Genomic DNA, 26421 nt, shown 5'->3' on the forward strand with positions numbered 1-26421 from the left:
ATTTATTGTTGTCTCTTAATGTGATCTGTGCAAATATTGATTGAGTGTGAGTCATTAGGCCAGTGGATTGGAGGAGGAGGCTTCTCTGCTGACAGTAGAAAGCTCTTTAGCTTTATGGGTTTGTTTGTAAAAACAGCAGAAAGCAAGGGAGTCGCCACGCCAGTCCTCCACTGGGTGTTCCTGGGATCTGTCTGTGGGTTTGAATGGAGAGAGGGCTGTTTTCTGTTTTTCTTATTAGGGCCCCTTGCCAGCCTCTTCCCCAGGCAGGCGGGTGGTGTTCCCATACACACAACAGGCCAGCCCCAGTGATGGAGACTAGGGAAGCTAGCTAGCTGTCTGCTGCCTCCTTTGTTTATTTGTGGCGCTGGTTAGAGACTGCAGGGTCAACTCCCAGAAGAACGAGAGAGAGCGGCGATGTCTCCTTACTATTTATACATTCCCCTAATACAGTGGGGAGAACAAGTATTTGATACACTGCCGATTTGGCAGGTTTTCCTACTTACAAAGCAGAGCTGGAATTCTTACTGGTTGGTAGGTGATCAAATACTTATGTCATGCAATAAAATGCAAATTAATTACTTAAATCATACATGTGATTTTCTGGATTTTTGGTTTAGATTCCGTCTCTCACAGTTGAAGTGTACCTATGATAAAAATTACAGACCTCTACATGCTTTGTAAGTAGGAAACACTGCCAATTTTGCAGGTTATCAAATACTTGTTCTCCCCACTATATGCAGAGGTGTGTAAGGCAGGCTCCTCTCACCCTAGCTATAGGCATACACACACACACACATATTGGCACAGTGGATTGCTGTGTGTCTCCTCCTTCCCTCCCAGGTTTCAGTGATGTACAGGGAGATTAGCTGGCTCATTTTTCCCTCTTAAGAGCTAGGGAAAGAAAACAAACTCCCGTCATCTGGTGCTGTGTTGTGGGGACTTGCCTCACACAGCTAATTGTAGTAGGTACCTTTCCATTATGATGTTTGAATCTCCCTCCCACCCTCTAATTGAAATTATCTTGCCACTCCCTATAGCTTGAGGGTCTGTGGAAACTGATACCAGTGTTTCAGAACCCAACTGGGCGAAGGTTTTTCTTCCGCAGTGTACCAGTGTTCTATTCACAATTTGCTACATATGACAATCAACACTCCCGTGTGGTGTGTTTTGTGGGTGTGTCCCGCGCTAACAACCATTTGGTGAAGAGCATATGCCCTTCCATTATGGGCCCATTTGGTTAACGAGGACCCTGATTGTATTCTCCCTGCTCTCCAGGGGATAGATGCTCAGTACCTGCCTGGCATCTCACTGCCCTAACGTGGATTCCTGTGTCAAGTGGCTAGTTAGTGGTGGGTTTCCATGCCATGGCTGAAGTACAGAGTTTGGGCTGTCCTTTTGCTCTGTCAGGCAGCCTCTACCGCCCCCACCAGGCCAGACATGGAAAGAACAGGTCTGTGACACAGACAGTCCTGGAGGAGCGGTGACAGGTGACGCTTTGTGAAGGAAGTATAGTTAAGTTTTAGGCGTCTACTTAAGCCTCTGTTCTTTGTAATGCCTTAAAATCACAGACACAAAAATGTCATTCATACTCTTTCTGTGATTAATGTAAACCGGCCTTATAGGTTCTGCTTGCCGGTTGTCAATCACAAATGAGTGTGTATTTCTGTAAGTGTTAATGTCAAGTGTCATACAATGCTTGTGTTAACACCCTGAAAGTGGCCCTCCTTAACTAAGTGTTACTGATGCCCCTTATGGCTCTCTGAGAGACACCCTCTGTCAGTGGAGTTGACCTGCAAGTGATGATAAGATACGTGATAAAGGATAAGGAGTCGATGACCAAGCGTGTGTGTGTGTGATGTCCCAGACCAATTCTCCAGTGTACAACAGGGTTTTGGGCCGTGCCATATCATCCAAATGGTTCAGGATATAATCTCACACTCCCATGTCCTGAAGGAAACTCCATCCCAGGGAGATGAGACTGGCCTCTGGACCCTGATGATGAAAGGCTGCTGTTGACATATTTAGTTTACCTGTAAGAGTGCTCTATGTTCGTCTCCACTGCAGGGTTTTTTGTTCCTGGGTGGCTGGGTGTGTTTTAGCTAGCATACCTTCTAGTAAATTCTGCAGAGAGGAAGTATATTGCTAGTAAGGTTTTGGGAAAGATATGCAGGTCACTGTACCCTGTAACATAGAGACACCCACACACAGCGGTGCTCTTGTTTTTAGGGCAGTGGGGGGTGTGCGTGTGTGTGTGTGTGTGTGTAAGTGGAGCTGTGAGTGTGTGTAAGTGGAGCTGTGAGTGTAACTGGAGCTGGCTAAGGAATGCAGGGGTGTTTCTGGAGGAGCAGTTGGGGTGGGGAGGGTGATTAGGGGGTTGACAGCTGAGTGCTGACCCGTCTATAATGACAAATCATCCGGCAGGTGTGTGGCTCTGCACCCCCACCCCCTCATTCCCAGGCCAGGATTTCCAACCCCTGCTGGATCGAAGCGCTAAAGGAAGACTTCCGGACATGAGGCCTGCTGTCCAAGAGGCTCATGACTGGCCTTTCAGAAGTATGAAACAGGTCTTTGTGGAGAGCTCTAGCCAGGACCTCCCAAACACTGACCTTAATAACCCTTTACTGTCACCACACACCTCAGCCCTGATATCTTACACAAAACCCTCCACCACCTTCAACCAGAAGGCTGTAGTCTTGGATAGTTGAAAGTTAATTGAGTTTTGACATTGCTAAATATTTTTCTCTCTCACTGTGTACAGAGTAGAATTGTCCCATAGTGCGGTTGTGATGGGAGTTAAGATGCTCCGTCTCTACCATGGCCACGAGTGATGGGAAGTAAACACTTCTCTTTGATCTTTTGTGCTGCAAAAACAACTGCATTCCCAGGATCAGAGAGTGTGGTCTGGGAGCAGACAGGTGCTGAGCTGCAGCCTGGTCTGGGGTCAGTGACCAGACCGTTGTGAAAGTAAAGTGCAGTAGCAGGAGGAGGGAGACGAAGACGTACTGTAACAACAGCTGGCTACCACTACTGCTTCAGTGATTCATGGTTTTCTGATAGGGGCCTCTATTATACATTCACAGTGGAGTTCATTTATACTGATGCACTATTGTAGATGAGCACAACCCACTCAGACCTACATACAGGGATGTTTTCATAGAGGAATACAACCAAGCAACCTGCTGTAATCCCACAGTGTCAATCAGCAATGTTTTAATAAGGCTGGTCCAAATGAATGAATATATTGTCTCTTGTGTATGTGGTTTGTGAGAGCACCACCAACTGTTGGCCATCTATAGACAAGTGTGGTTGTGGCAGCATTATATCTTTGTCTCTTTTCTTTACATCATGGCTGGGTTTCCCCACAGCCAACACATGGAGTCTAGACGAGGGCCTCGATCCAGCCACTCTGCCAGTCCCTCACATAAGGTAGCTGCTCCAAAGCAGGCCGTTTTCACTCAGCCTTAGTCCTGCAGCTATTTCACTGAAGTCTAACACCCTCCCTGTCTTCCACACACACACACTTGCACAACAGAAAGAGAAGCCACACATTTTCAGATGATAACCACGCGGAACCTTCCGGGAACATTTCGGCACTTATCTTTTCACTTTGAATTAGAGATGTGCCTCCGTGTAGTTTTCCAGGCAACAGGAGCAGGGAATACTTTTGAGGTTCCAACCGGAAATCCAAGACGATTATTAGCGTTAGCAGGAGACATTTCCCAGGTATTCACCGTTCCATGCCAGAGGAAAAAAGCTGTTCGCTCCAACAGTTTGGAGGCATTTGGCTCTCGGAAAGGGGTGGATGGTAGCATGAACACTGAAAACCGAATTCTAGAGTAATATTGTTATTACGCCCTTGTGGTAATACACTGATTCAAGGTGTTCATGTTTTTAGATTTAACAGTAGGATCATTAGTTTTCCATTTCTAGGCCGTGTAGGACAATGTATACTGAAGAAAAATATAAACGCAACATGCAAGAATTTCATTTTACTGAGTTACAGTTCATATGAGGAAATCGGTCAATTGGAATACATTAATTAGGCCCTAATCTGTGGATTTCACATGACTGGGAATAAAGATATGAATCTGGTCACAGATAATGAAAGAAAAAAAAACAAATTGGCCTCAGGATCTCTTCACAGTATTTTCGTGCATTCAAATTGCCATCGATAAAAGGCAATTGGGTTTGTTGACCGTAGCTTATACCTGCCCATTCCATAACCCCACCGCCACCATGAGGCACAAAGTTGACATCAGCAAACCGCTCGCCCACACGACGCCTTACACATGGTTTGCGGTTGTGAAGCGGGTTGGACATCCTACCAAATTCTCTAGAATGACAAGATATGAACATTCAATTCTCTGGAAACAGTGTGACAGAACTCCACATTTTAGAATGGCTTTTTATTGTCCCCAGCACAAGGTGCACCTGTGCAAAGATCATGCAATTTAATCAGCTTCTTGATATGCCACACCTGTCAGGTGGGAGGATTTTCTTGGTAAAGGAGAAACGCTCACTAACAGGGATGTAAACATATTTGTGCACCAAATATGAGAGACATGAGCTTTTTATGCGCATGGAGCATTTGAGGTCTTTTATTTCAGGTCATGAAACATGGGACCAATACTTCATATTTTTGTTCAGTGTAGTATAACAAAGAGCTGGGCGTGCTATAGGATCCATACGTTATCATGGGTTTTTGTATGGACTAAAGAACCAACTAAGATCATGCTGACAAATGTCATTCTGTCATCTCTATCGCCTGCATTAGTCTATTCCCGCCCCCCTAAGCGACATAATGGACCAGTCCAAAGTGACCCATATTTACCCAATAACAGGAGGCTTTGAAAAGGCCCAGATCAGGTTGCAGCTAATGCTCCAGTGGGGCCCGGAGAGTGAAAGATGTTACCGGCCGAAACGGCTTGGGTTTCAGGGGCCTGTGAACAAAAGGCAGCCAGTCCTCTGGGAGAAAGAGAATGAGGAGTGTGGGGTGGGGGAGAGGTGTAAGCCTAACTTTGTCTCAGAAGGTGAAGTACAGACACAGTATAGTGGAATAGTAGCAGCAAAGCTGGTTCAGTGCACCATGTATACTGTTGAGTGTCTCATTCATTCAGTGTATGTCTATTGCTGTGTACCAATTACTAAACTTCACTGTCTGTTTGCAAATGTTTTATGAAGCACCCATGTAAAATATGTGTCTGTCTGTCTGTCTGTCTGGAAGTGTGTGTGTAAAGTAGAGCTTGGAGAGGAGATTTAATGGAGCTGAACTGAACTAACGTGTGGCGTTAGGGGGGAGCAGAAGGCAGACTGACTGGTTTAGTTTAACGGCTTTAGACTAGTGGACTCGCTGGTGATGATACTCAAAGGTGATTTCACTCTACATCCTCCCACTCTCTCTCTCACTCTCTCTCTCTCTCTCTCTCTCTCCTCCCACCATTATTCTCCCTCCCTCCCTCTTTCGCTCTCCCTCCTTAGGGGCAGGCTGGTATAAAGTTACACAGAGCTCTCAGCTTTCTTGGAAGGAATGACCACACGAGTAGCTTGGGGATTAGATTAGCAGGAAGAGCAGACTTAGCCAGGCTGGAAATAGACCACTTTTTCACTGTTAAAAGGGCCCAGTACAATATAATCAATAGTCAGCACTCATCTGCTGTGGGGAGAGGAGCAGGAAGCCATCGGAGAAGGCATCAAGTGCTCTGTGAAGGACAGGCTACAGGAGCTAAGGCTAAATGAAGTTATTATTAATCACTGGGATGCCTGTTTTGGACTTGTGTGTTGTTTCTCTAGTGGGTGAAGAGTGGTCTTTATGTACAAAACCCGATCCGTCCTTCTCTTCTTACGTCTGGAACTTAACCACTGATGGCTAGAATTCATTTTCTGTTCATGTCAATGCATAACACATTAGTAAATGCCATATTGACCATAATGACCATGCATACGTTATGCTCAGCAGTTGGTTTTTAGATATTAGTATTTTTTTTCATATACTGTGTATCATGTCAAATGTTAAGTACACACAGGTACACATGTAAACTGCCAAAAAGAAATGCTCCATAAACACATACTCCAACACACACCACCTCCCTCCCACTCCAACAGTCTCTCTCCGAGCCTCCCCACGTGTTGGGTTACTCTGTAAAGCAGACCGAACCAGAGCAGAAATCAGAGGGCTGTCTGTGTGCTCACTTCCTATTTCACTTTCCCTGGCTCTCAGGGACAGGAGGCACAAAGCTTAACTCGTGTGGGGGCTCTGTATTTGGGCTGTGAGTGTGGCAGAGGGGTGAGTGTGTGTGCTGTCTGTTGCTTTGGGTCTCAGTGGCTTGAGGACTATGTTAGCTTAGTAGTCAGACTGTAGAACCCAGTGAGGGAGGCCCAGTCGTGTGGGGGTGGGAGGTCGCTCCCTTGGTGCCCACTGAGCTGACTGACAGCCTAGGACTGAGTGTGTGAGGAGGAAGGGAGGTAGAGTCAGGAAGAGCACCCCTGTCACCACAGAGACCAGGGGACAAGGTACAGTAGACAGCTCAGCTGTTTTTCCATCTACAGCTCAGAGTGAAAATGAACAGTGACTCGCCATCCTCTGGTGGGCTAGGGCAACATCTGCATGCACTTAAAAATAAAAGACACCTATAATACTATAATGGTGGCAGGGTGGAGGGGCGCCGAGGCACAAGGTGTTTGTGAGTGTGCACTGTGTGGGGTTGACGGGCGGTTTACTCCTGCCTTCATATGGTGCTGAGGGAATTCTGTAGGGCTAGAAAAACCTTGGGTGCGGGCCAAGTGTCTGAGGAAAAATCAACCAATGCTCAAGAAATGCTTCACATCAACTGCATCAATGCCTTTGCATCCAAGCTTTGGATGTGTTGACTGGGTGATTCGTTTTTAAAGGCCTCACCACCTCTAAAGACAGACTGTGAAGATTTTATCTTCACATCACATATACATCAGTTAGTAGAAGTGATGCTAATATAGGGATGATGAAGGAGAGGGGACAGACTAATATACTGTGTCTTCGGAAAGTATTCAGACCCCTTGACTTTTTCAAAATGTTGTTACGTTACAAGCTTATTCTAAAATGTATTAAATTGTTTTTTTTCCCCCTTATGAATCTTCACACACTACCCCATAACCACAAAGCAAAAACTGTTTTTTTTAAGACATTTTTGCAAATCTATTAATATTAAAAATCATCACATTTATAAGTATTCAGACCCTTTACATAGTACTTTGTTGAAGCATATTTGGCAGCGATTACAGCCTCGAGTCTTCTTGGGTATGACGCTACAAGCTTGTCACCCATGGATTTGGGGAGTTTCTCCCATTATTCTCTGTAGATCCTTTCAAGCTCTGTCAGGTTGGATGGGGAGTGTCTCTGCACAGCTATTTTCAGGTCTCTCCAGAGATGTTCGATCAGGTTCAAGTCCAGGCTCTGGCTGGGCCACTCAAGGACATTGAGACTTGTCCCGTAGCCATTTTTGCGATTGTCTTGGCTGTGTGCTTAGGGTCATTGTCCTGTTGGAAGGTGAACCTTCACCCTAGTCTGATGTCCTGAGTACTCTGGAAGCAGGTTTTCATCAAGGATATCTCTACTTTTCTCCGTTCATCTTTCCCCAATCCTGACAAGTCTCCCAGTCCTTGCCGCTGAAAAACATCCCAACAGCATGATGCTGCCACCACCATGCTTCACCGTAGGGATGGTGCCAGGTTTCCTCCAGACGTGATGCTTGGCATTCAGGCCAAAGAGTTTAATCTTGGTTTCATCAGATCTGAGAATCTTGTTTCTCATGGTCAGTCTTTAGGTGCCTTTTGGCAACCTCCAAGCGGGCTGTCATGTGCCTTTTACTGAGGAGTGGTTTCCATCTGGCCACTCTACTGTAAAAGCTTGATTGGTAGAGTGCTGCAGAGATGGTTGTCCTTCTGGAAGGTTCTCCAATCTCCACAGAGGAACTCTGGAGCTCTATCAGAGTGACCATTGGGTTCTTGGTAAATGCCCTGACCAAGGCCCTCTTCCCTGATTGCTCAGTTTGGCATGGCAGCCAGCAAGTGTATGGTGGTTCCAAACTTCTTCTTTTTAAGAATGATGGAGGCCATTGTACCCTTCCCCAGGTCTGGCCTTGACACAATCCTGTCTCGGAGCTCTACTCTATTCCTTCGACCTGATTACTTGGTTTTTGCTCTGACATGCACTGTCAACTGTGGTACCTTTATATAGACAGGTGTGTGCCTTTCCAAATCATGTCCAATCAATTGAATTTACTACAGGTGGACTCCAAGTTGTAGAAACATCTCAAGGATGATCAATGGAAACAGGATGCACCTGAGCTCAATTTCGAGTCTCATAGCAAAGGGTCTAAATACTTATTTACATAAGGTAGATGTTTTTAAAAATGTTAATACATTTGTAAAAATGTCTAAAAACCTGTTTTCCCTTTGTCATTATGGGTTATTGTGTGTAAAATAATGAGGGGGAAAAATTAATTTAATACATTTTGGTATCGGACTGTAACGTAACAAAATGTGGAAGAATTCAAGGGGTCTGAATACTTTCCAAATGCACTGTAGGTGCTGACACTGCTTTGTTACAAAATTATATTTTACTGGTATGGTTCTTCTCTCTTTCTGTTGGTAGGTATTTGAACCACGTGCGTACTGCCCAGCCCCAGGACATGGCTGGAGGATACAACTCAGGACTGGCGTGTCATCGAGCCATCCAGGATGCCTTCAGTGGGCTCTTCCATCCACTGGGTTGACTCCTCAAAAACAGAGAGGAGCTCAGAAATATGAGGCTGTCAATATAAACTCTTGTCTAAGGACTCAAATCACCACCCTGCTCTACATTGGGGAGGGAGCCATAGACCGCTATGGAAGGTGGTCTAAAGTCAGACCAGGATGTATATGTTGCTATTTTTGTATGATCTTATTTTCATTTTTATTAAAATAAATATTTAAAAAAACAAGCCAGTTGTGGTCTGAACCATGTCGTTTGTTGGATAATAAAGCTTTTGAAACAATGCCTTATTGTTTGACCAGGATAATGGACCAGTCAAGACGTTACCATGATTTAGATCATGACCGCCTCATTGACACTTTAAAATTAAAATGTGAACACCATTCACAGATCAAAAACGAAATGTATAATTTTAATGTCTCAGAATGACTTCCTTGGTCAAATATATTCAATCTTTCGTCTCCCCAGACTTCTGTCTCTTTGGCGCTGGTTCTTCTATGGTTTCTGAGGAGAGAAGAAAGAGTATTTTCATTTTCAGTTTTTCAGAGTGAATGAATCATGCATGTGTGAGTACTGTGTGAATGAAAGCTCACCTGCCTGTGTGTATTCTTACTGCTGAAGAGCACCTCTTTGGGGATAGTGAAGGTCACAGACATCATCTCCTTATTGGGGGCAACATTCCTCACCAGATGCACAGAGCACCGCCCCTCTAGGGACAACCCCAGGCTGGCTGAGGCCCTTTCCACCATGTCTCTCTGAGGGTCTTACTCCTTAGAGAACACATAGCAGTGCACTTGCGGCAGTTTCACATCACATGTACACTGGCTGTCCCCTTCAGCAGGCAGGCAGACAGGGGTCTTATAACCCCTCCCCTTCTATTAATACAACATCAAATGTATTTATTTAGCCCTTCTTACATCAGCTGATATCTCAAAGTGCTGTACAGAAACCCAGCCTAAAACCCCAAACAGCAAGCAATGCAGGTGTAGAAGCACGGTGGCTAGAAAAAACTCCCTAAAAAGGCCAAAACCTAGGAAGAAACCTAGAGGAACCAGTCTATGAGGGGTGGCCAGTCCTCTTATGGCTATGCCGGGTGGAGATAACATAAGCATAATCAATTATTATAATACATCAAACATTTGGTACAGCCCTGATCATGACCCCTATGTGAACCCCTGACAGTTCCAATACACACAGGAGAAATAAAACTCATATGTCACACCGTTCTCACGCACCTATAGCAGAGGGAGAGCGAAGATAAGGAATGAATGCAATGCGCATGCCTCTGATTTCATGACAAACTATGTTTAATCAAAATCACAATTTTATTGGACTTACTTTGGCCACCATATTCTCCTCTCCAACCATCACCATCTTGAAGAAGCGGTAGGTGGAGTCGATGGTGTTGGTCTTATTGACCACACAGGTCACCCAAGGGTTCTTATCCATTATGACTTGGCCTGGAAATTGATTTGCAACAGCAGACAGCATCATGCCAGTAAAACAAAATGAATCAGCACTATCGTTTTCCTCACACACGCACTTAATGTATTTCATCGGTAGCTAATTGACCACTCAGGAAACACAATCTTGGGAGGGTGGTCAGGGATTGAAGAAAGCATCACTTGTAAAATACACAATGACCTGTCAACAGCATCTCTGATACCCATGCTTGTGTCTGTCTTCTGACAGATAGTACTACTTATATTGTGATGCTGAACAGTACAGTATGTTTGTGGCACTCTCACCTATGAGGTTTCTGTAGGGAAGCTGGTGCTCCCGCAGGTTCATATGTGCAATGTGACCCACTCGACTAAACCCTGAGTGAAATCCTGTCCCTCTGGAAGCAGAGTGCACAGAACCTCCTCACTCTTCAGGTTATCATAGGTCAGCCGTAGCTTGTTGCACCTGTAGCTCTTGAGGTACTCCAAATGACCGCAACACCTCGGCCTCTGCGTCGCTGAATGAGTTGGGTGAGGAGACACTGGCAGGGTCCAGCAGCAAGAGCCTGTCATTATCGCTGCCTTCGACCGCCAAAAACGCTTTAACATGCCTGGGCGCTGGAGGGCTATTTCTTTCGGGCTCTTTACCAATTTATTCAGGACTTATTTTGTCACACACAGGGCTGGGACAACAACTGTCTGGGCTTCTTTATCCAAACAAGTCAGACCTCGGACCTCTGGAGGAGCTGTGTATAGGCTGGGCTCCATCGCGCTGTATTGTTGCTGCACAGGCATCTGATTCTGGAACTCACAGGACAAGTTGATGCTCGGGACCGCAGAACACTGGGTCCGATATCGATAGCGGGATTGCAAGCTGTTTTAAATTTGTAGTAGTGAGAATATTCTAGGAATACTCCTGCAATGACAAATCGTAGAAGAGGTCTCTTTGAAATATTACCTGCCCTAAGCATCTACATTAGGAAAATGAAAAACAGACAATATACGTAAAATAAAAAGCGGATAATTGACACATAACACTGAACGATTACTGTTTGATATTGCATGGAAAGATTACTTTATTCAGTACAAATGTAAACATTGAAACGCATTCATCACCTCAATATCGGCTCTGCATAACGCGCACATGTTTATGTCATCATTAGTGGACTTGTTTGCAGCCACATGATTCGTCAGATGGAACTGTCGATCTCTGATTTGATAAAAATGTTGTGCGACCTATAAAGGCGACGAATACATGCGGAAGCGTTTTCATGTCATATGACCAACTCAAATCAACTGTCAGAAGTTGCAAACACAGCTAGAACGTTTCTAATAGTGGCGCATATTTTGTTGGTTAAAGGAAGCGTTTGCCGTGAACAGCCACCACAAACTGCACAGATGAGGTATCTATTGTATTGGTTGTTGAAAGTAACATTATACTAACGCCTTGCTCTTGGGTAAGTCACCTGGAGACATGAGTATCAATGGGGAAGGCACCACCGTCCACTCTGACCATTGGGCCGCTGCGGATGACATGGGCTGCGAGACCAACCCTCTCCTGGGAAATGTAAGTAAGCACTCCGCTCTAGCCGGGTATTAAGAGGCATACGTTAAATAACCTTCTGCTCACTCAGACAATGGCAGTCTGAGTTTCAGTAACGTTACTTTTGGCAACCGGTTTACAATCCCAATCTAGCCTACTACAACTGGTCTCTAGTAGGGAGTCTATATTATGTTAGAAAGTGAAACGGTCAAATAGAAGGCAGGACCCAGCTAGTGAACATGAATCACATGCTCAATCTGTACAATTCTATCTCACATGACACTTTAGTTCACTTGCATTGTCTCCCTCAGCACTTTGGAAATCATGCACATTCTCTTAGGCTGTTTGGCATTGCAAAGTCCACATTTCACAATGATTTGGCCTCAGGGAGGTACTGAACACATCCCATTAGAATGATTTGTTAAAAGTTATTCTTCTTGAGCCAGCAGATAGTGACTGGTAGGCTACATATTTCTTTGGCAGTTTTTGTCTGTTAAATTTGGCATCTTCACACATCCCACTGTAAAGTGAACCTTAGAGTTCATGACAAAGAAAATAATGTCCCCTAATAAGGTCAAGCATTGCAACACTAGTCTTTAAAATGATTGATTGGACTGGTTACTCATTATGGTGATTGATTGCTGTGAAACAAATTAACTTACACGGGAATTGGAGCACCTCAGACATTTTACTACGGCTTCTCTGCTAGCACCTATATCGCCTCATGTTTAGCCCTCTAGTCACTTTTTAATAATGTGTTCATATTTTGCCTTACTCATCTCATATGTATATGATGTATTCTGTATTCTACTGTATTTTAGTCTATGCCGCTCTGACATTGCTTGTCCAAATATTTATATTTTCTTAATCCCATTCCTTTACTTAGATTTGTGTGTGTTGTAGGTTGTGAAATTGTCAGATATTACTTTACTGTCGGAGCTAGAAACTCAAGCATTTTGCTACACCCGCAATAACATCTGCTAAACACGTGACCAGTAACATTTGATTTTATGTAATTATAGTGCATTTCCTGTCCACCACTGCTGTAACCTTGGCTATATCAGCTCCAAAAATGTGTATGTTAATCCAGACTCATACTCCTGTTTGCTGTGACACTGACACCCAGGGTTGTGGCTGGATCTCTCCAGGGTATTCCCTAATAGAGAGGCCATGCCGAGCCAGGCATCACCCTTAATATACACAGCTCAGGCAGCTCAAATCCACTCATCCCTCATTCCATTCCCACATCCTACATTTCATTATAGGGCAGTGATCCTCATCATCATTACACCAGTGTATCTCAGAAGGGTTTCCCCTAAGTAGTAGTCAGTCCGTGTCCCTTTCTTGATTATGTTTTGTATCAGAAATGGTGCTTTCAAGTAAAAGTAAGCTATTGTGTAGTGAGTTGTATATTGATTTGTGATTGACTGGGCTCTCCTTATGTCTCCCCCCCCCCCCCCCCCTCTCGCTCTTCCGCTACCCCTCCAGAGAGCAGAGGAGCCAAGGGCTAAAGGGGCCTCCTTTACCTCCTCGGTCTTCAACCTGATGAATGCCATCATGGGCAGTGGCATCCTGGGCCTGGCCTACGCTATGGCCAACACAGGCATAGTGGGCTTTTGGTGAGTAGGACACATCCAGGCATATTTTTAAGAAGAAATTGCGCTGCCTCTTAAATCCTTTGTGTGCTCAGCTTTCCCATACAATCTCTACAACTGTATCTCTATGTATGTCACTGTGATGTGAATGTGGCTCCATGTCTGCAGTATCCTCTTGCTGCTAGTGTCCAGTCTGGCAGCTTACTCTATACACCTCCTACTGAAGCTGTGTGATCAAACCGGTGAGCTGGCCTTCAGATCTCATGTCAAACGTCTGTATGATATAGCGTGATTAGGCTGACAATGTAATGTCAATCTAGATCATTCCATCTTATCTCTTAGACAAGCTAAAATAAACCCACATGATCAGTCAGGTGATGGCACACCTCTAATTCAGTCATCTTGAGTATGTTACTACCAGTATTGTCTCCTGAGAGTTGGTTTAGATGAGATGTCAATGGGAATTAGAATTATAGTACACTTCCATATAGTTCCTGTTTAAGATTAGGTGTGAACTGTAGAGAATGTACACTGTTTGTTTATGGTGGATTGATGGGTTTCTGTCACCCATAGGTATCACCTCATATGAAGACCTAGGCGGCAGAGCCTTGCAGAAGCCAGGCAAAGTGAGTCCGAATAACAAATCATAAGTCACAAATAAATATTATTCACTGTTTCCATCAAGGAGGAAGTAAGACATGAAGCTTGACTTGTATGCCTAGTATAGTACTACACAGTTGTGGAACGTTATGAACTCTGATATTTCACTTTTGTACCTGCGTAGGAAATAATCTATCATTCAAGTAACCCCCTTTTAAATTATTTGTAGGTTCTTGTTGGAGTCAGTATTCTCATCCAAAACATTGGAGGTAAGGTCAGCTTTGTTTCTTTGCTCTTAAGTTCCTCAATTCTGCATCCTGCAGTTGTAACATTTGAAATGAGGTAGCACCATTGAGAAGTAACATTTTACGGTGAGGCAGACCTGGTTTAGCCTCAATGATGTCACAGTATCATGTGTCACTGGCGGGAGTGAGGAGGTTGTAACGCTGGACACGTTTCCTGTAACTGTATGAGGTTCTGGGTTCAATCCCCGGCATCTCCACTCCTTTTAGGGCTCCTGAGTGGCGCAGCGGTCTAAGGCACGGCATCTCGACCTGGCCAAGGCTTTCGACTCTGTCAATCACAACATTCTTATTGGCAGACTCGACAGCCTTGGTTTCTCAAATGATTGCCTCGCCTGGTTTACCAACTACTTCACTGATAGAGTTCAGTGTGTCAAATTGGAGGGCCTGTTGTCTGGACCTCTGACAATCTCTATGGGTGTGCCACAGGGTTCAATTCTCGGGCCGACTCTTTTCTGTATACATCAATGATGTTGCTCTTGCTGCTGGTGAGTCTCTGATCCACCTCTACGCAGACTACACCATTCTGTATACTTCTGACCCCTCCTTGGACACTGTGTTAACTAACCTCCAGACGAGCTTCAATGCCAATACAACTCTCCTTCAGTGACCTCCAACTGCTCTTAAACGCAAGTAAAACTAAATGCATGCTCTTCAACCGATCGCTGCCCGCACCTGCTCGCCCGTCCAGCATCACTACTCTGGACTGCTCTGACTTGGAATACGTGGACAACTACAAATACCTGGGTGTCTGGTTAGACTGTAAACTCTCCTTCCAGACTCACATTAAACATCTCCAATCCAAAATTTAATCTAGAATCAGCTTCCTATATCGCAACAAAGCATCCTTCACTCATGCTGCCAAACATACCCTCGTAAAACTGACCATCCTACCGATCCTCGACTTCGGTGATGTCATCTATAAAATAGCCTCCAACACTCTACTCAACAAACTGGATGCAGTCTATCACAGTGCCATCCGTTTTGTCACCAAAGCCCCATACACTACCCACCATTGCGACCTGTACACTCTCGTTGGTTGGCCCTCGCTTCATACTCGTCGCCAAACCCACTGGCTACAGGTAATCTACAAGTTTCTGCTAGGTAAAGCCCCGCCTTATCTCAGCTCACTGGTCACCATAGCAGCACCCACTCGTAGCACTCGCTCCAGCAGGTATATCTCACTGGTCACCCCCAAAGCCAATTCCTCCTTTGGTCGTCTTTCCTTCCAGTTCTCTGCTGCCCATGACTGGAACGAATTGCAAAAATCTCTGAAGCTGGAGACTCACATCTCCCTCACTAGCTTTAAGCACCAGCTGTCAGGCTAAGTACAGGTGCAGTGATCTGTAAACTGCTCTATCTGTAAACAGCCCATCTATCTATCTACCTACCTCATCCCTATACTGGTATTTATTTATTTATTTTGTTCCTTTGCACCCCAGTATCTCTACCTGCACATTCATCTTCTGCCGATCTACCATTCCAGTGTTTAATTGCTATATTGTAATTACTTCGCCACCATGGCCTATTTATTTCCTTAATTTACCTCATTTGCACTAACTGTATATAGACTTTTTGTTTTCTTTTGTTCTACTGTATTATTGACTGTATGTTTTGTTTATTCTATGTGTAATTCTGTGTTGTTGTATGTGTCGAATTGCTACGCTTTATCTTGGCCAGGTCGCAGTTGCAAATGAGAACTTGTTCTCAACTAGCCTACCTGGTTAAATAAAGGTGAAATAAAATACATTTAAAACATCTCGGTGCAAGAGGCATCAATGACAGTCATTGTAAATAAGAATTTGTTCTTAATTTGTTCTTAACTGACTTGCCTAGTTCAGTAAATGTCAAATGAAATAATAGTAAATAAACTGTTCATTTGACTAAACTGTGTTTACTGCAGTCTTACTGGGCCTCCTGCTGGAAACCAAAGGGCCCTGCACCACAACCCTTCCTGGTGTGGCCATTGGCCCGAGTCCCTGATAACCTTTAACCTCAAGGCACTGTCTCCTCTGGCGCCTTCCATATGGGTCTGAAACATACTAATTGATCTCAGATGGTGACCCTCATAGTCCCACCCCTCAGTGATGAGACCTAATGGGAGCCCCCACTTATACCTCCCCCTCCCTTCCTCAGCACTACTTTTCACACAGATGGGAGCCTAGGTGCTCTCTCTTGCCCAGTCATTAGCAGCAGGGCTGAGTGGATTATTATTGCAGTGCCCTTTAAAATGTTTGTGGTTGTCCCAGCATGGGGCAGTCCTTGAGAGAGGGCCTATGCACTGCCATGCCCCCCCCCCCTGTGTCTGTCCTTTTGTAAGGGGTGCAATTAGCTCACTCTGGGTAAACACTTATCTACCCTGCCAAAAGCTGATGGGCCTATCAACCTTAATTACTACATGGCCTACGGCAGTGGCTCCCAACTAGGGGTACTTGGTCTATCCACGGGGGTACTTGAGAAGACTCATGAGATCATAGGCCTACTGGTAAAATATACATGAGGGGGTACTTCAGGGTTACTCCAGGCAGAGTAAAATTCAGTTGGTGGTACAGTAACTGAAAGGGTTGGGAACCACTGGCCTAGGACTCTCTCAGACCCCCGCCCACTAGCTTAATGAAATGAAAGTGCCTCTGTCTTGTGCTAAATACACCTTCCCACTGTGTCCACAGGGTACATACTGTACATACACCAATACATTACACAGTACACCAACTCTCCTTTTTTTGTTGTTGAGAAAGACCATAATTCAATAGCTTTTGATTGAAAGAATATCATTTTTTGCTCATGGCCTTATGTTTAGAGATGAAAGTATATTCCCCACTACCAATGTGTCTGGCTTGTGGAAGACGTTGTCTACTTACTGTATATGACTGCATGACTCTAAACAATTCCATCATGTTTCCCATGTCTGTATGGACATGCAAATCTATTTTTATGCCTGGTCATAAGGAAGGTCGGGTTTCTGTGGTCCATACGTCAGAATAAACTCCAGACTAGGTGTTATGTACTGTATTTACCATAGTGTCTGTGAGCTGAACTGAGCGTGTGAGCAAGGAATATCCCACACTGTAGCCATACCACTGGGCTATTATGTCTGAGGAAGGGAGATTCCTGGCACCCCCATAGTAAAGCATGCCAACACTGTAACTGCACTTCATCAAGGCCAGGGCAGAGACAAGTTGGCATCTGATGCTGGGGTTACCTCAAATCCTATGAGTCCAAGATAGGCGCCTAATGATTATCTGTACGTGTGGCTGTCTGTGTGGGCAGTAGTGTTGGAAGCGTTTTCTAATGAAAACAATTAGTGGATCAGTAGGGATAAGGGTACAGGTTAGTTTAGTTTAAAGGAGACAGGAAGTCCAGCCCAGGGCAGTCTGGTCCAGGCAGCTGGCCCTGGCCCTCCCTCGTTCCCCAATCTAATACCCATAACGCTGCCTCCCTTAACCATAGCAACTGACTAACACTCTCTCACTTACCCTGACCTAAGCACTTCTCACCTCACGTCATTTGCTCCCTCTGTCCCGCTCTCTCATATTAGGGGTGGGCAGTCTGACCCACATGAAGTGACCTAAAGCCTGGCCTATGATTGGCTGTCAGAAGAGTTTGGGTGGGAGGGAGGGGGCGGCTCATGAAACTCATACAATATCCTGTTTCCTAGGAAGCAGGAGGGAGGAGGAGAAATACCTGGATTAGTGTCAGGGATCATTATTGTTAGTATTCCTTCCCTCTCCATTCTTGCTGCCCTGACGGGGCTTCTGCAGTGGAAACATCTGCATAGTATCTACAATTTGGGCTTAGCTGGGTGATCCCCGGAGTCTGCTGCCCCACCTCTGTCAGCTTGGAGAGGTGTGGACTAATATTCTTAACCTTTGTCTGACCTGTGTTTGGTTGGAACAGCATATTTGACTATTTGCTCGTGTGTGAACAATATGGTTTTAACTATAATGAGCGTCTCTGATATTCCTCCCCAGCCATGTCGTCATACATGTTCATCTTGAAAACAGAGCTTCCTGCAGCCATTGCCAGCTTCCTGAGCCCAGAGACCACTGGGTATGCATACACTTCCTGCATTTTCAATTCAAATGAGCTTTTATTCAAACAAACTAGTTACCAAGACATTCCTCCTGTGGTTTTATCTGCCTTATCACTAACAGTTATTTCTGTCCATATGGTGCATTAATCACATTTTACTGACACAGGTAAAATGCCATTTAGAGCAGATTTGGATCAAATAACTGACATAAGACTAAGGATTCTAACCACAAGGCAGCTAAACCTGGAATTAACTACTCATACCTAGCCAGGCATCAGATTCAGCTAAGATCACATGAAGAATGTGGAGGAAATATGTCACCAAACCACAATACACTGTCTAGCAGGGCTTGGAGGAAAGCCTCAGTGGTGTTGTGTAACGTGGAGCAGCAGTGGAGGAACTGTACCTCTGACTGACTGAGAACCATTCCTCAGACTCCATCAGTGTCCTGTCCTTCATTGAGGCCTGGCTGGAAGACGTACCCCTTCCCCTCCCTACCTCCTGAGAACAGCCCACAGGGATGTCCAAGGCCTAGAATGTAACTTCTATCACTTTATTATCAGCCACACTGAGCTGAGCGATAGCTGTGGCTGGTCTCAGCCCAATCCGTCAACATCTGACTCTTCCCCGCACAGCTGCTTTGTATTAGAGGCACTCCCTCGCCCCAAATCTCTTGCATATGTTCCCTGGAATCAGAGCGATACAACGGGATATCAGTTTTGCCATTTTAATTACGGCCGTGCTGAGGGAAACAAAACTGTGCTGTTGATGAGTGGCTTTGGGATGTTAACACGCTCATATTGAAGCCCATTAAATGCTAAATACTCCAGTTGATTTATATTAAATAGCATACCCCAAGTTGATTTATATTAAAAAGCATTTCCATTTGCAGCCTCTTATCTTGGTATCCCAGAGTGAAAGGCAGTCAGTTGTAGTCTATTTTGGAGCTTTCGAGTCGTGTCTGTAGTGAATTATGTACTGCCTACAGTAAGTCAATGAGCCCTTGTTAAAGGCCACTGACGAAGCCAGGCACGGTCATGGACAGCTGGGATGCGTTTCTGCTGCATTGACCAGATTTATGCTAATCTCCAACACTTGGTGGAGATGGACTCATTGGCAGAGCTAGTCAAAACTCAGTCCCATCCTGCAGCTTGTTATACCACATTTCACAGGCATTTCAACAATCTTTTTTTCCCCCTCTCCATTGAGTAATCTAACCAGGGTTGATCCACATCCTCCAGATAGCCAGTGGCGATATGGGCTTCCCTTTGGTAGAAGCAGAGGAAAGGTTCTGAACTGAACAGTAGTGTAACCTGATTGTCCTAGGAAGGGTTTAGGTTTGAGCTGAGACAGGCGTTTGGGTCAGAGTGGTTGTTTACATGGCATCCTGTTAAAGAATGTCCAGTCCGTGCAGACAGAGAAGACTGGGCCACTATGGTAACCCAGGAGCCGTGAAACTGCCAAACGAGTCACTTGGTGTTGATGTGGTCAGAGCAGGTGCTGCTGATACTGGGAGCCCCATAAACAGCCCTGGAGCCAGTCCCACATGACCCCACACTGCGTCTCTTCCCTCCCAACACACAACAGCCAGAGCCACCGCTCACTCCCATCCCGATCGACCCCAGCGGAGCCAGCATGCCTTCCACATGTCACCCTTTTGCCCCCCCCCCCCCCCTCGCTCTCCCTCCCACCACCCGCTTTCTGAATAAATTGCCAAGGCTATCCCTCAGCAAAGGAAAATATTATTCGCCCTCAGGAAAAAAAAACAGCGACTGAAATCATGCCCCATCTGAGAGAACGTTTGCATGTGAATTACATAATTGTTATGGTTTGTGAGAGTTAAAGCCTTTAATGTATACCACATGATGAGACTGTCTCGCTGTATTTGAGCATGAAATGGAGACAATTTTTTTTGTTCGGGGTTCCAGGGGAGATTCCCCATTAGTGTCTTCATCATAAGACTGGGGGGGGGGGGGGGGGGGGGGTTCTGAAGATATCAATATTCTCTTTCCCCCTCTCCCTTCATCCTCTCTGACCATCTCTCTGTAGGGGGGCCTGGTATGAAGATGGCAAAACGTTGCTGATTCTGATGACGGTGTGTGTGGTTCTACCTCTGGCTCTGCTGCCCAAGATTGGTGAGTAGCCTGGTTTAGTCTCGTCATCTGGCACTCTTGCCCCTGAATCTTTGATAGCTGTGTATATCACCATTCCTCTCCTTCCACCCTCTAGGTTTCTTGGGCTACACCAGTAGCCTTGCATTCCTCTTCATTCTCTTCTTTACAGTTGTGGTGAGTTCAGTTCAAATCTTATGCTTGTAAAAGACTTGTTTCTTTTCCTCCATAATCCATCTGACCTGTTGCCTTTTTCCCAGGTTGTGGTCAAGAAATCGTCCATCCCTTGCCCCCTCCCAAGCAATGTGACCCTGAGCATCAACCAGGTAACAACCACAATGCAAACTGCCCTGGCCACACACACCAAATACTGTTGGTCACATTGACCTGAAGGCTGTGAGCTTTACTGCAGGCCTGGTTCAGGGCCATAGGATTAGGCCATAGGACACAATCCTGGAGATTGAATTTCTGAATGGGAGGCTTTGGTGGCTGACTGAGCTAGTTATGTATGACAAAGACCAGGGAACACTGCACTGTGATTGGTGCCAGTCCTGGAGGGGAGGAAGTACCTATGACCTCGCCAGTGCAAGGAAGTGACCGTTGACCTTGTTGGATATAAGCGCAGCACTATTGCTTCCTTGTACACAGTCACGGCTTTGGGTCCATTTTTAAATGGCTGCTATTTACGTTTCTCCACAGCCATGACTGGAATTTAATCTACCGCAACAACGCTCACATGTTTAGCCACCGTTTACAACTGGTCTCATTTTAAAAAAGAAAAAAAAGAATGGAATAGCTTTAACCTTGCTCCATTTTCTCTGTTCATAACATTTTTCCAGGTATCCAATTCCTCGGAATCGGAATGTACGCCCAAACTCTTTGTCATCTCCAGTAAGGTATGTATGCATTGGTTGAAAAGTTGTCTTCATCAACCATGGATATGTAGTCCATAAAACACACAGAAGCTATATAATAATTGGTAATTAATAATAATAATAATAATAATAATAATGATGACAGTTGCAGAAGCAGTCCTATGGCTCTTTTAGCGCTTCAGTAAATGGCACTGTCTGTCTCTAGTTCTTAGTTGGTCACTGGTGACATTTCCCAGTCATTAAGAGTGCAGCATTGTGCAGTGTTTGGAATAACACCTGTGTGACATTACCACACTTCAGTTTAGCTAGTAATGTCTACTATTATTGCTTCAACTACTCGATCCGCACACACACACACACACACACTGCTGCTCCCCCTCCCTGGGTTACCGTATAAACCGCTCCCCCTCCCTGGGTTACCGTATAAACCGCTCCCCCCTCCCTGGGTTACCGTATAAACCGCTCCCCCCTCACTGGGTTACTGTATAAACTGCTCCCCCCTCCCTGGATTACCGTATAAACTGCTCCCCCCTCCCTGGGTTACCGTATAAACCGCTCCCCCCTCCCTGGGTTACCGTATAAACTGCTCCCCCCTCCCTGGGTTACTGTATAAACTGCTCCCCCCTCCCTGGGTTACCGTATAAACTGCTCCCCCCTCCCTGAGTTACCGTATAAACCGCTCCCCCCTCCCTGGGTTACCGTATAAACCGCTCCCCCCTCCCTGGGTTACTGTATAAACCGCTCCCCCCTCCCTGGGTTACCGTATAAACCGCTCCCCCCTCCCTGGGTTACCGTATAAACCGCTCCCTCCTCCCTGGGTTACCGTATAAACCGCTCCCCCCTCCCTGGGTTACCGTATAAACCGCTCCCCCCTCCCTGGGTTACCGTATAAACTGCTCCCCCTCCCTGGGTTACCGTATAAACTGCTAAGGCCTAAATGACTGCAGTGTGGTGAATGATTGGTGTGTGTTTCAGAGTGCTTACACCATCCCCACCCTGGCTTTCTCCTTCCTCTGCCACACTGCCGTGTTGCCCATCTACAGTGAGATGGACCGGTCAGTATCCTGCCTGACACATCCCATACACATCGTACTGTATATACCTGTGTATTCACTTCACTTCACTTCACCTGTGTATTCACACTGCCGTGTTGCCCATCTACAGTGAGATGGACCGGTCAGTACCCTGCCTGACACATCCCATACACATCATACTGTATAAACCTGTGTATTCGATGTCCTTACGACAACCCTCGGCCTGCATGGGGTCGCTCTCTGTCTTGTTGTTAATCGAGCATAATAACCTTCTGCCGCCGTTTATCCTCATCCTTCCTCACTAAATGTATATATTTCTGGACATGGGATGTGAAAGTGACATCCACTTCCGCTTTACTTCCGTATTGTCTTCCATGCTTTTTTGAACTGGCTTTACAATTATATAGTCATTCATGAAAATGCGGTCATTTTTATTTATGAATGTATGTAGATTTATTTACTTCTACCAGATGCATTTTAGGAAGTTTTTGCTCTTGAATACCATCGTGCCAAGTTTCTGTCTATTAAAGAGCATTCCGAAAAACTACAAGGCTGAGTGGGCAGTCATTTCCTGTTTACGTTCACAGCATATTGCTATGGAAATTATCATGGCCTCTGCAGTTATCATGTATGTATTGTGGGGCCTTTTCAAATGTATGCATACTGAAATAATCAATCACTCTCCTGATGTGTGTTTAGGCCCAGTAAGAAGAGGATGCAGAATGTGACCAATGTTAGCATCTCTCTGAGCTTCCTGCTCTACCTGATCTCTGCTTTGTTTGGCTACCTCACCTTCTACAGTAAGCGGACAGTGACACCTCACAGAGAGAGCGCTGGTTGAAACTATTCTATCCATGTTGTCTCCCCCTCCTTCCAAAATGTTGGACCAGTCCTTCACTCAAATCAAATGTTATTGGTTGTGTACACATATTTAGCAGATGTTATTGCGGGTGTTGCACAATGCTTGTGTTCCTAGCAGTAATATCTAACAATACACCCATCTAAAAAGTTATGGAATTAAGAAATATTAGGACAAGCTCTGCTATATCTCTGACAGGCCACGTAGACTCAGAGCTCTTGATAAGCTATGACACGTACCTGCCGCGTGATGTCTTGGTGATGGCTGTGCGTCTGGCCATCCTGCTGGCTGTGCTGCTTACTGTACCCCTCATCCATTTCCCTGTAAGTACTGTACCCCTTTTAGACTACTGCTCTGCGTCTGCTTGTTTGCTTACACTCTCATACTTCCATATGAGTAGTTGGGACATTCTATCTGCTAAATGACCAAGAATGTACATGTCTGTCCCATAGAAAGTTATGACTTGCCTCCAATCACAGTACCATATTTTAATGAGTCCAGTTGTATGATTGCTCTAAACCTGTGCTGTCTGCCCTAAAGGCCCGGAAGGCAATGTCAGTGCTGTTTTGTGGAGATAGGCCTCTCTCCTGGGTGTATCATATCTTCTCCACTCTCTTGATCCTGACTGTGGTGATACTGCTGGCCATCCTTGTCCCTGACATCAGGAATGTGTTTGGAGTTGTGGGTAGGTGTTTAGTCATTTAACTAATGGGGTTTTCTTTGAGGGGAGGGGGGATTATTATTGTACCATTTGCATTCATACGTTAGGTCCTTATCAGATAAAAGGGTTTCAAATGGTTGGTTGATGTTCTCTTGTTTAGGGTGACTGTCTTTTTAATCTATAGTTAGATTTGGGTGTTAAGTATATTGTGTATGTTCTTTTACCGCCTGTGCCTCTGCATCCTCCAGGCTCGACCACGTCGACCTGCCTGTTGTTTGTGTTCCCGGGGATCTTCTACCTCCGGCTCAGCAACCAGCCACTCAAGTCTCTGGAGTCTGTCGGGGTAAGTGCACACTTCCCCAATTCATCCTCATACTGGAGTTGTTTAGCTTCAACTCATAGAAAATAGGAATTTGTAATGGCTGGAAACTCAAGAAAACACCACTATTGAATTTCTATAGCCATCTACTCATAGTTATTCTACAATAACACCTGGCAATGTAATGATTATGACTACCTGTGGTTGTTTGTATATAATACTGTATTTAATACTAAAGTGATGTCACCCCCCCCCCCCCCCCCCAGGCTGTATGTCTGCTGATCTTCGGCCTGTTTGTGGGACTGCTCAGTCTGTGTGTCATCGTGGTCACCTGGGCACAGAACCCCTGAACAGGACCACAGAACTAGACCACCCACAGCTCTGCTCCATAGAGCCTAAAGGGAGAATTATGCCAAATAAATACTATTAGGCAGCACAACAGAACTCCATGACCACAAAAGATGTATGACCACAGGTCAGTGGCATGACCACAAGATCACTGCATCACTTCACCCAGACTCTGAAAGCATTCGACTGCCCACCACCCCCATACAATCAGTACTGCTCTTGTGTTTTTATGTTAACTGTACCTTTTAGCTATGGTGCTTCCAAAGCTTCAGTTGCCTTTTTTACTTCTGGACAATGTGTACACTTGACAATACATCTTGAATGTGGGATGACGTATTAGTGTCGGTGAAGTTATTCTATTCATACTGTTATTTTTAAACTGCTTTTAAACTCCCTCATTGACAAGATTAAGAAATCTTTTATTGGGGCTGACCATGCTGAAGACCGGCCAATCACCAGACAACAGAGGTGTCATGCTCATAGGGGGCACAAGGGCATGTGCAGATCTGTCAAATTTTTCAGATGTTAGGTTAATGACAACTTAATTTTTAAGCCCATGTTTTACCCTAATTCTTTGTCAAATACTGCTGACAGATCTTTTTTTAGAGGGGGCACATTGAGTGGACCAGGCAAAGAGGCACCCCAATTCTCCCTAGTAAGTGGTTCCTTCCAAGGTGAACCATGGAGCAAAGTATAGAGCCAGTGATGGGTAGGACTTGCAGGTGGTATGTTAATAAGTTAATTTGACAAGTGATGTAGCCTATTGACTCCTTGATGAATAAATAAAATACATTTTGTTTCTGCTGTAATACTAGCCACATAACAATTTTATGAAGTTAGCTTAAACTAGCAAGCTAGATGGGTTCCCAATCTACCAACCACAATTTGCTTGGTAGCTAGTTATCAGTCAAATTAGAGTATCTTATCTAACCATTTTAGCTGGAATGCCTGCTGGCAAGGTTGCTAGACTTTCTAAATGTACTGAATAAGACTCACATTCCTTTCAATCTTTTACCCAGGTTTTGGCAAAGATGCAGAGAAGCATATTTAGTTTCTTTAAAAAAGCACCACAGGTCAGGAGGATACAGACAGCTCAAGACAGATAAATACTTGGTTTAAATGTAATCTGGCACCTTATGATAATGATCATATGTGCCTATGTGATCGTATCTACTGGTGTAATATCCTAGGCATGTTAGTGCAGCATATCGAGATGTGTGATATACAACAGTCAGAATGACACATCAAAATTACAATCGACAACCGGTAAATGACACCAGGTCATCATACCATACCTCTGTATGCTTACATAACCCATGCAGAAAAATAGGCATATCCTCATGTACTTTGTGCCCCCTCTAAAATGATGGGTGCATGACACCCCTGGACCGTTGTAACTCTACATTACTAGTAGCATCACTTGAAGCTGTGGAAGACCATGAACTGCCAGATCCCTAAATTAGACAGATTCTTGTTCGTAAATGAAAGTGCTATAGAAAATAAATACACTGCTCAAAAAAATAAAGGGAACACTAAAATAGCACATCCTAGATCTGAATGAATGAAATATTCTTATGAAATACTTTTTTCTTTACATAGTTGAATGTGCTGACAACAAAATCACACAAATTATCAATGGAAATCAAATGTATCAACCCATGGAGGTCTGGATTTGGAGTCACACTCAAAATTAAAGTGGAAAACCACACTACAGGCTGATCCAACTTTGATGTAATGTCCTTAAAACAAGTCAAAATGAGGCTCAGTAGTGTGTGTGTGGCCTCCACGTGCCTGTATGACCTCCCTACAGCTGCACTACCTGAGCCACTTGTGTGGGTTGTAGACTCCATCTCATGCTACCACTAGAGTGAAAGCACCGCCAGCATTCAAAAGTGACCAAAACATCAGCCAGGAAGCATAGGAACTGAGAAGTGGTCTGTGGTCACCACCTGCAGAACCACTCCTTTATTG

At 44.9% G+C, this 26421-nt stretch overlaps 2 protein-coding genes and 1 pseudogene across 2 annotated transcripts in view; 2 read left to right on the forward strand and 1 right to left on the reverse strand.

Annotated features, from left to right (window-relative positions):
- LOC139383827 (MNAT1 component of CDK activating kinase) overlaps positions 1–9011 on the forward strand; it is a 61552-nt gene extending 52541 nt beyond the window's left edge. Inside the window, exon 9 of the mRNA XM_071128403.1 lies at positions 8630–9011. Coding sequence (XP_070984504.1) covers positions 8630–8750 — 121 coding nt within the window. The 3' untranslated portion in view covers positions 8751–9011. The remainder of the gene's footprint in view (positions 1–8629) is intronic.
- An 880-nt stretch (positions 9012–9891) lies between these two features.
- Positions 9892–10938, reverse strand: LOC139383591 (tRNA (guanine(37)-N(1))-methyltransferase-like; annotated as a pseudogene).
- Positions 10939–11436: 498 nt separating this feature from the next.
- LOC139383387 (solute carrier family 38 member 6) lies at positions 11437–26004 on the forward strand. Its single transcript, XM_071127912.1, has 16 exons — positions 11437–11737; positions 13202–13332; positions 13477–13550; positions 13882–13934; positions 14138–14177; positions 18182–18260; positions 20293–20378; positions 20473–20531; positions 20615–20680; positions 21194–21250; positions 22205–22284; positions 22963–23063; positions 23321–23445; positions 23663–23807; positions 24032–24126; positions 24369–26004. Exons 1-16 carry the CDS (start codon positions 11645–11647, stop codon positions 24450–24452), a joined length of 1368 nt encoding a protein of 455 aa, XP_070984013.1. The 5' UTR covers positions 11437–11644; the 3' UTR covers positions 24453–26004.
- The last annotated feature ends 417 nt before the right edge of the window (positions 26005–26421 follow it).

The sequence above is a fragment of the Oncorhynchus clarkii genome, chromosome 25, assembly GCF_045791955.1.
Source record: "Oncorhynchus clarkii lewisi isolate Uvic-CL-2024 chromosome 25, UVic_Ocla_1.0, whole genome shotgun sequence".
Classification (NCBI taxonomy): domain Eukaryota; kingdom Metazoa; phylum Chordata; class Actinopteri; order Salmoniformes; family Salmonidae; genus Oncorhynchus; species Oncorhynchus clarkii.

Excerpts from the sequence above, each read along its gene's own strand:
- LOC139383387 (XM_071127912.1), top strand. The coding sequence starts at position 11,645 with ATGAGTATCAATGGGGAAGGCACCACCGTCCACTCTGACCATTGGGCC. Across the intron at positions 11,738-13,201 it reads CCAACCCTCTCCTGGGAAAT|AGAGCAGAGGAGCCAAGGGC; the intron begins GTAAGTAAGCAC and ends CTACCCCTCCAG. Across the intron at positions 21,251-22,204 it reads TCTTTGTCATCTCCAGTAAG|AGTGCTTACACCATCCCCAC; the intron begins GTATGTATGCAT and ends TGTGTGTTTCAG.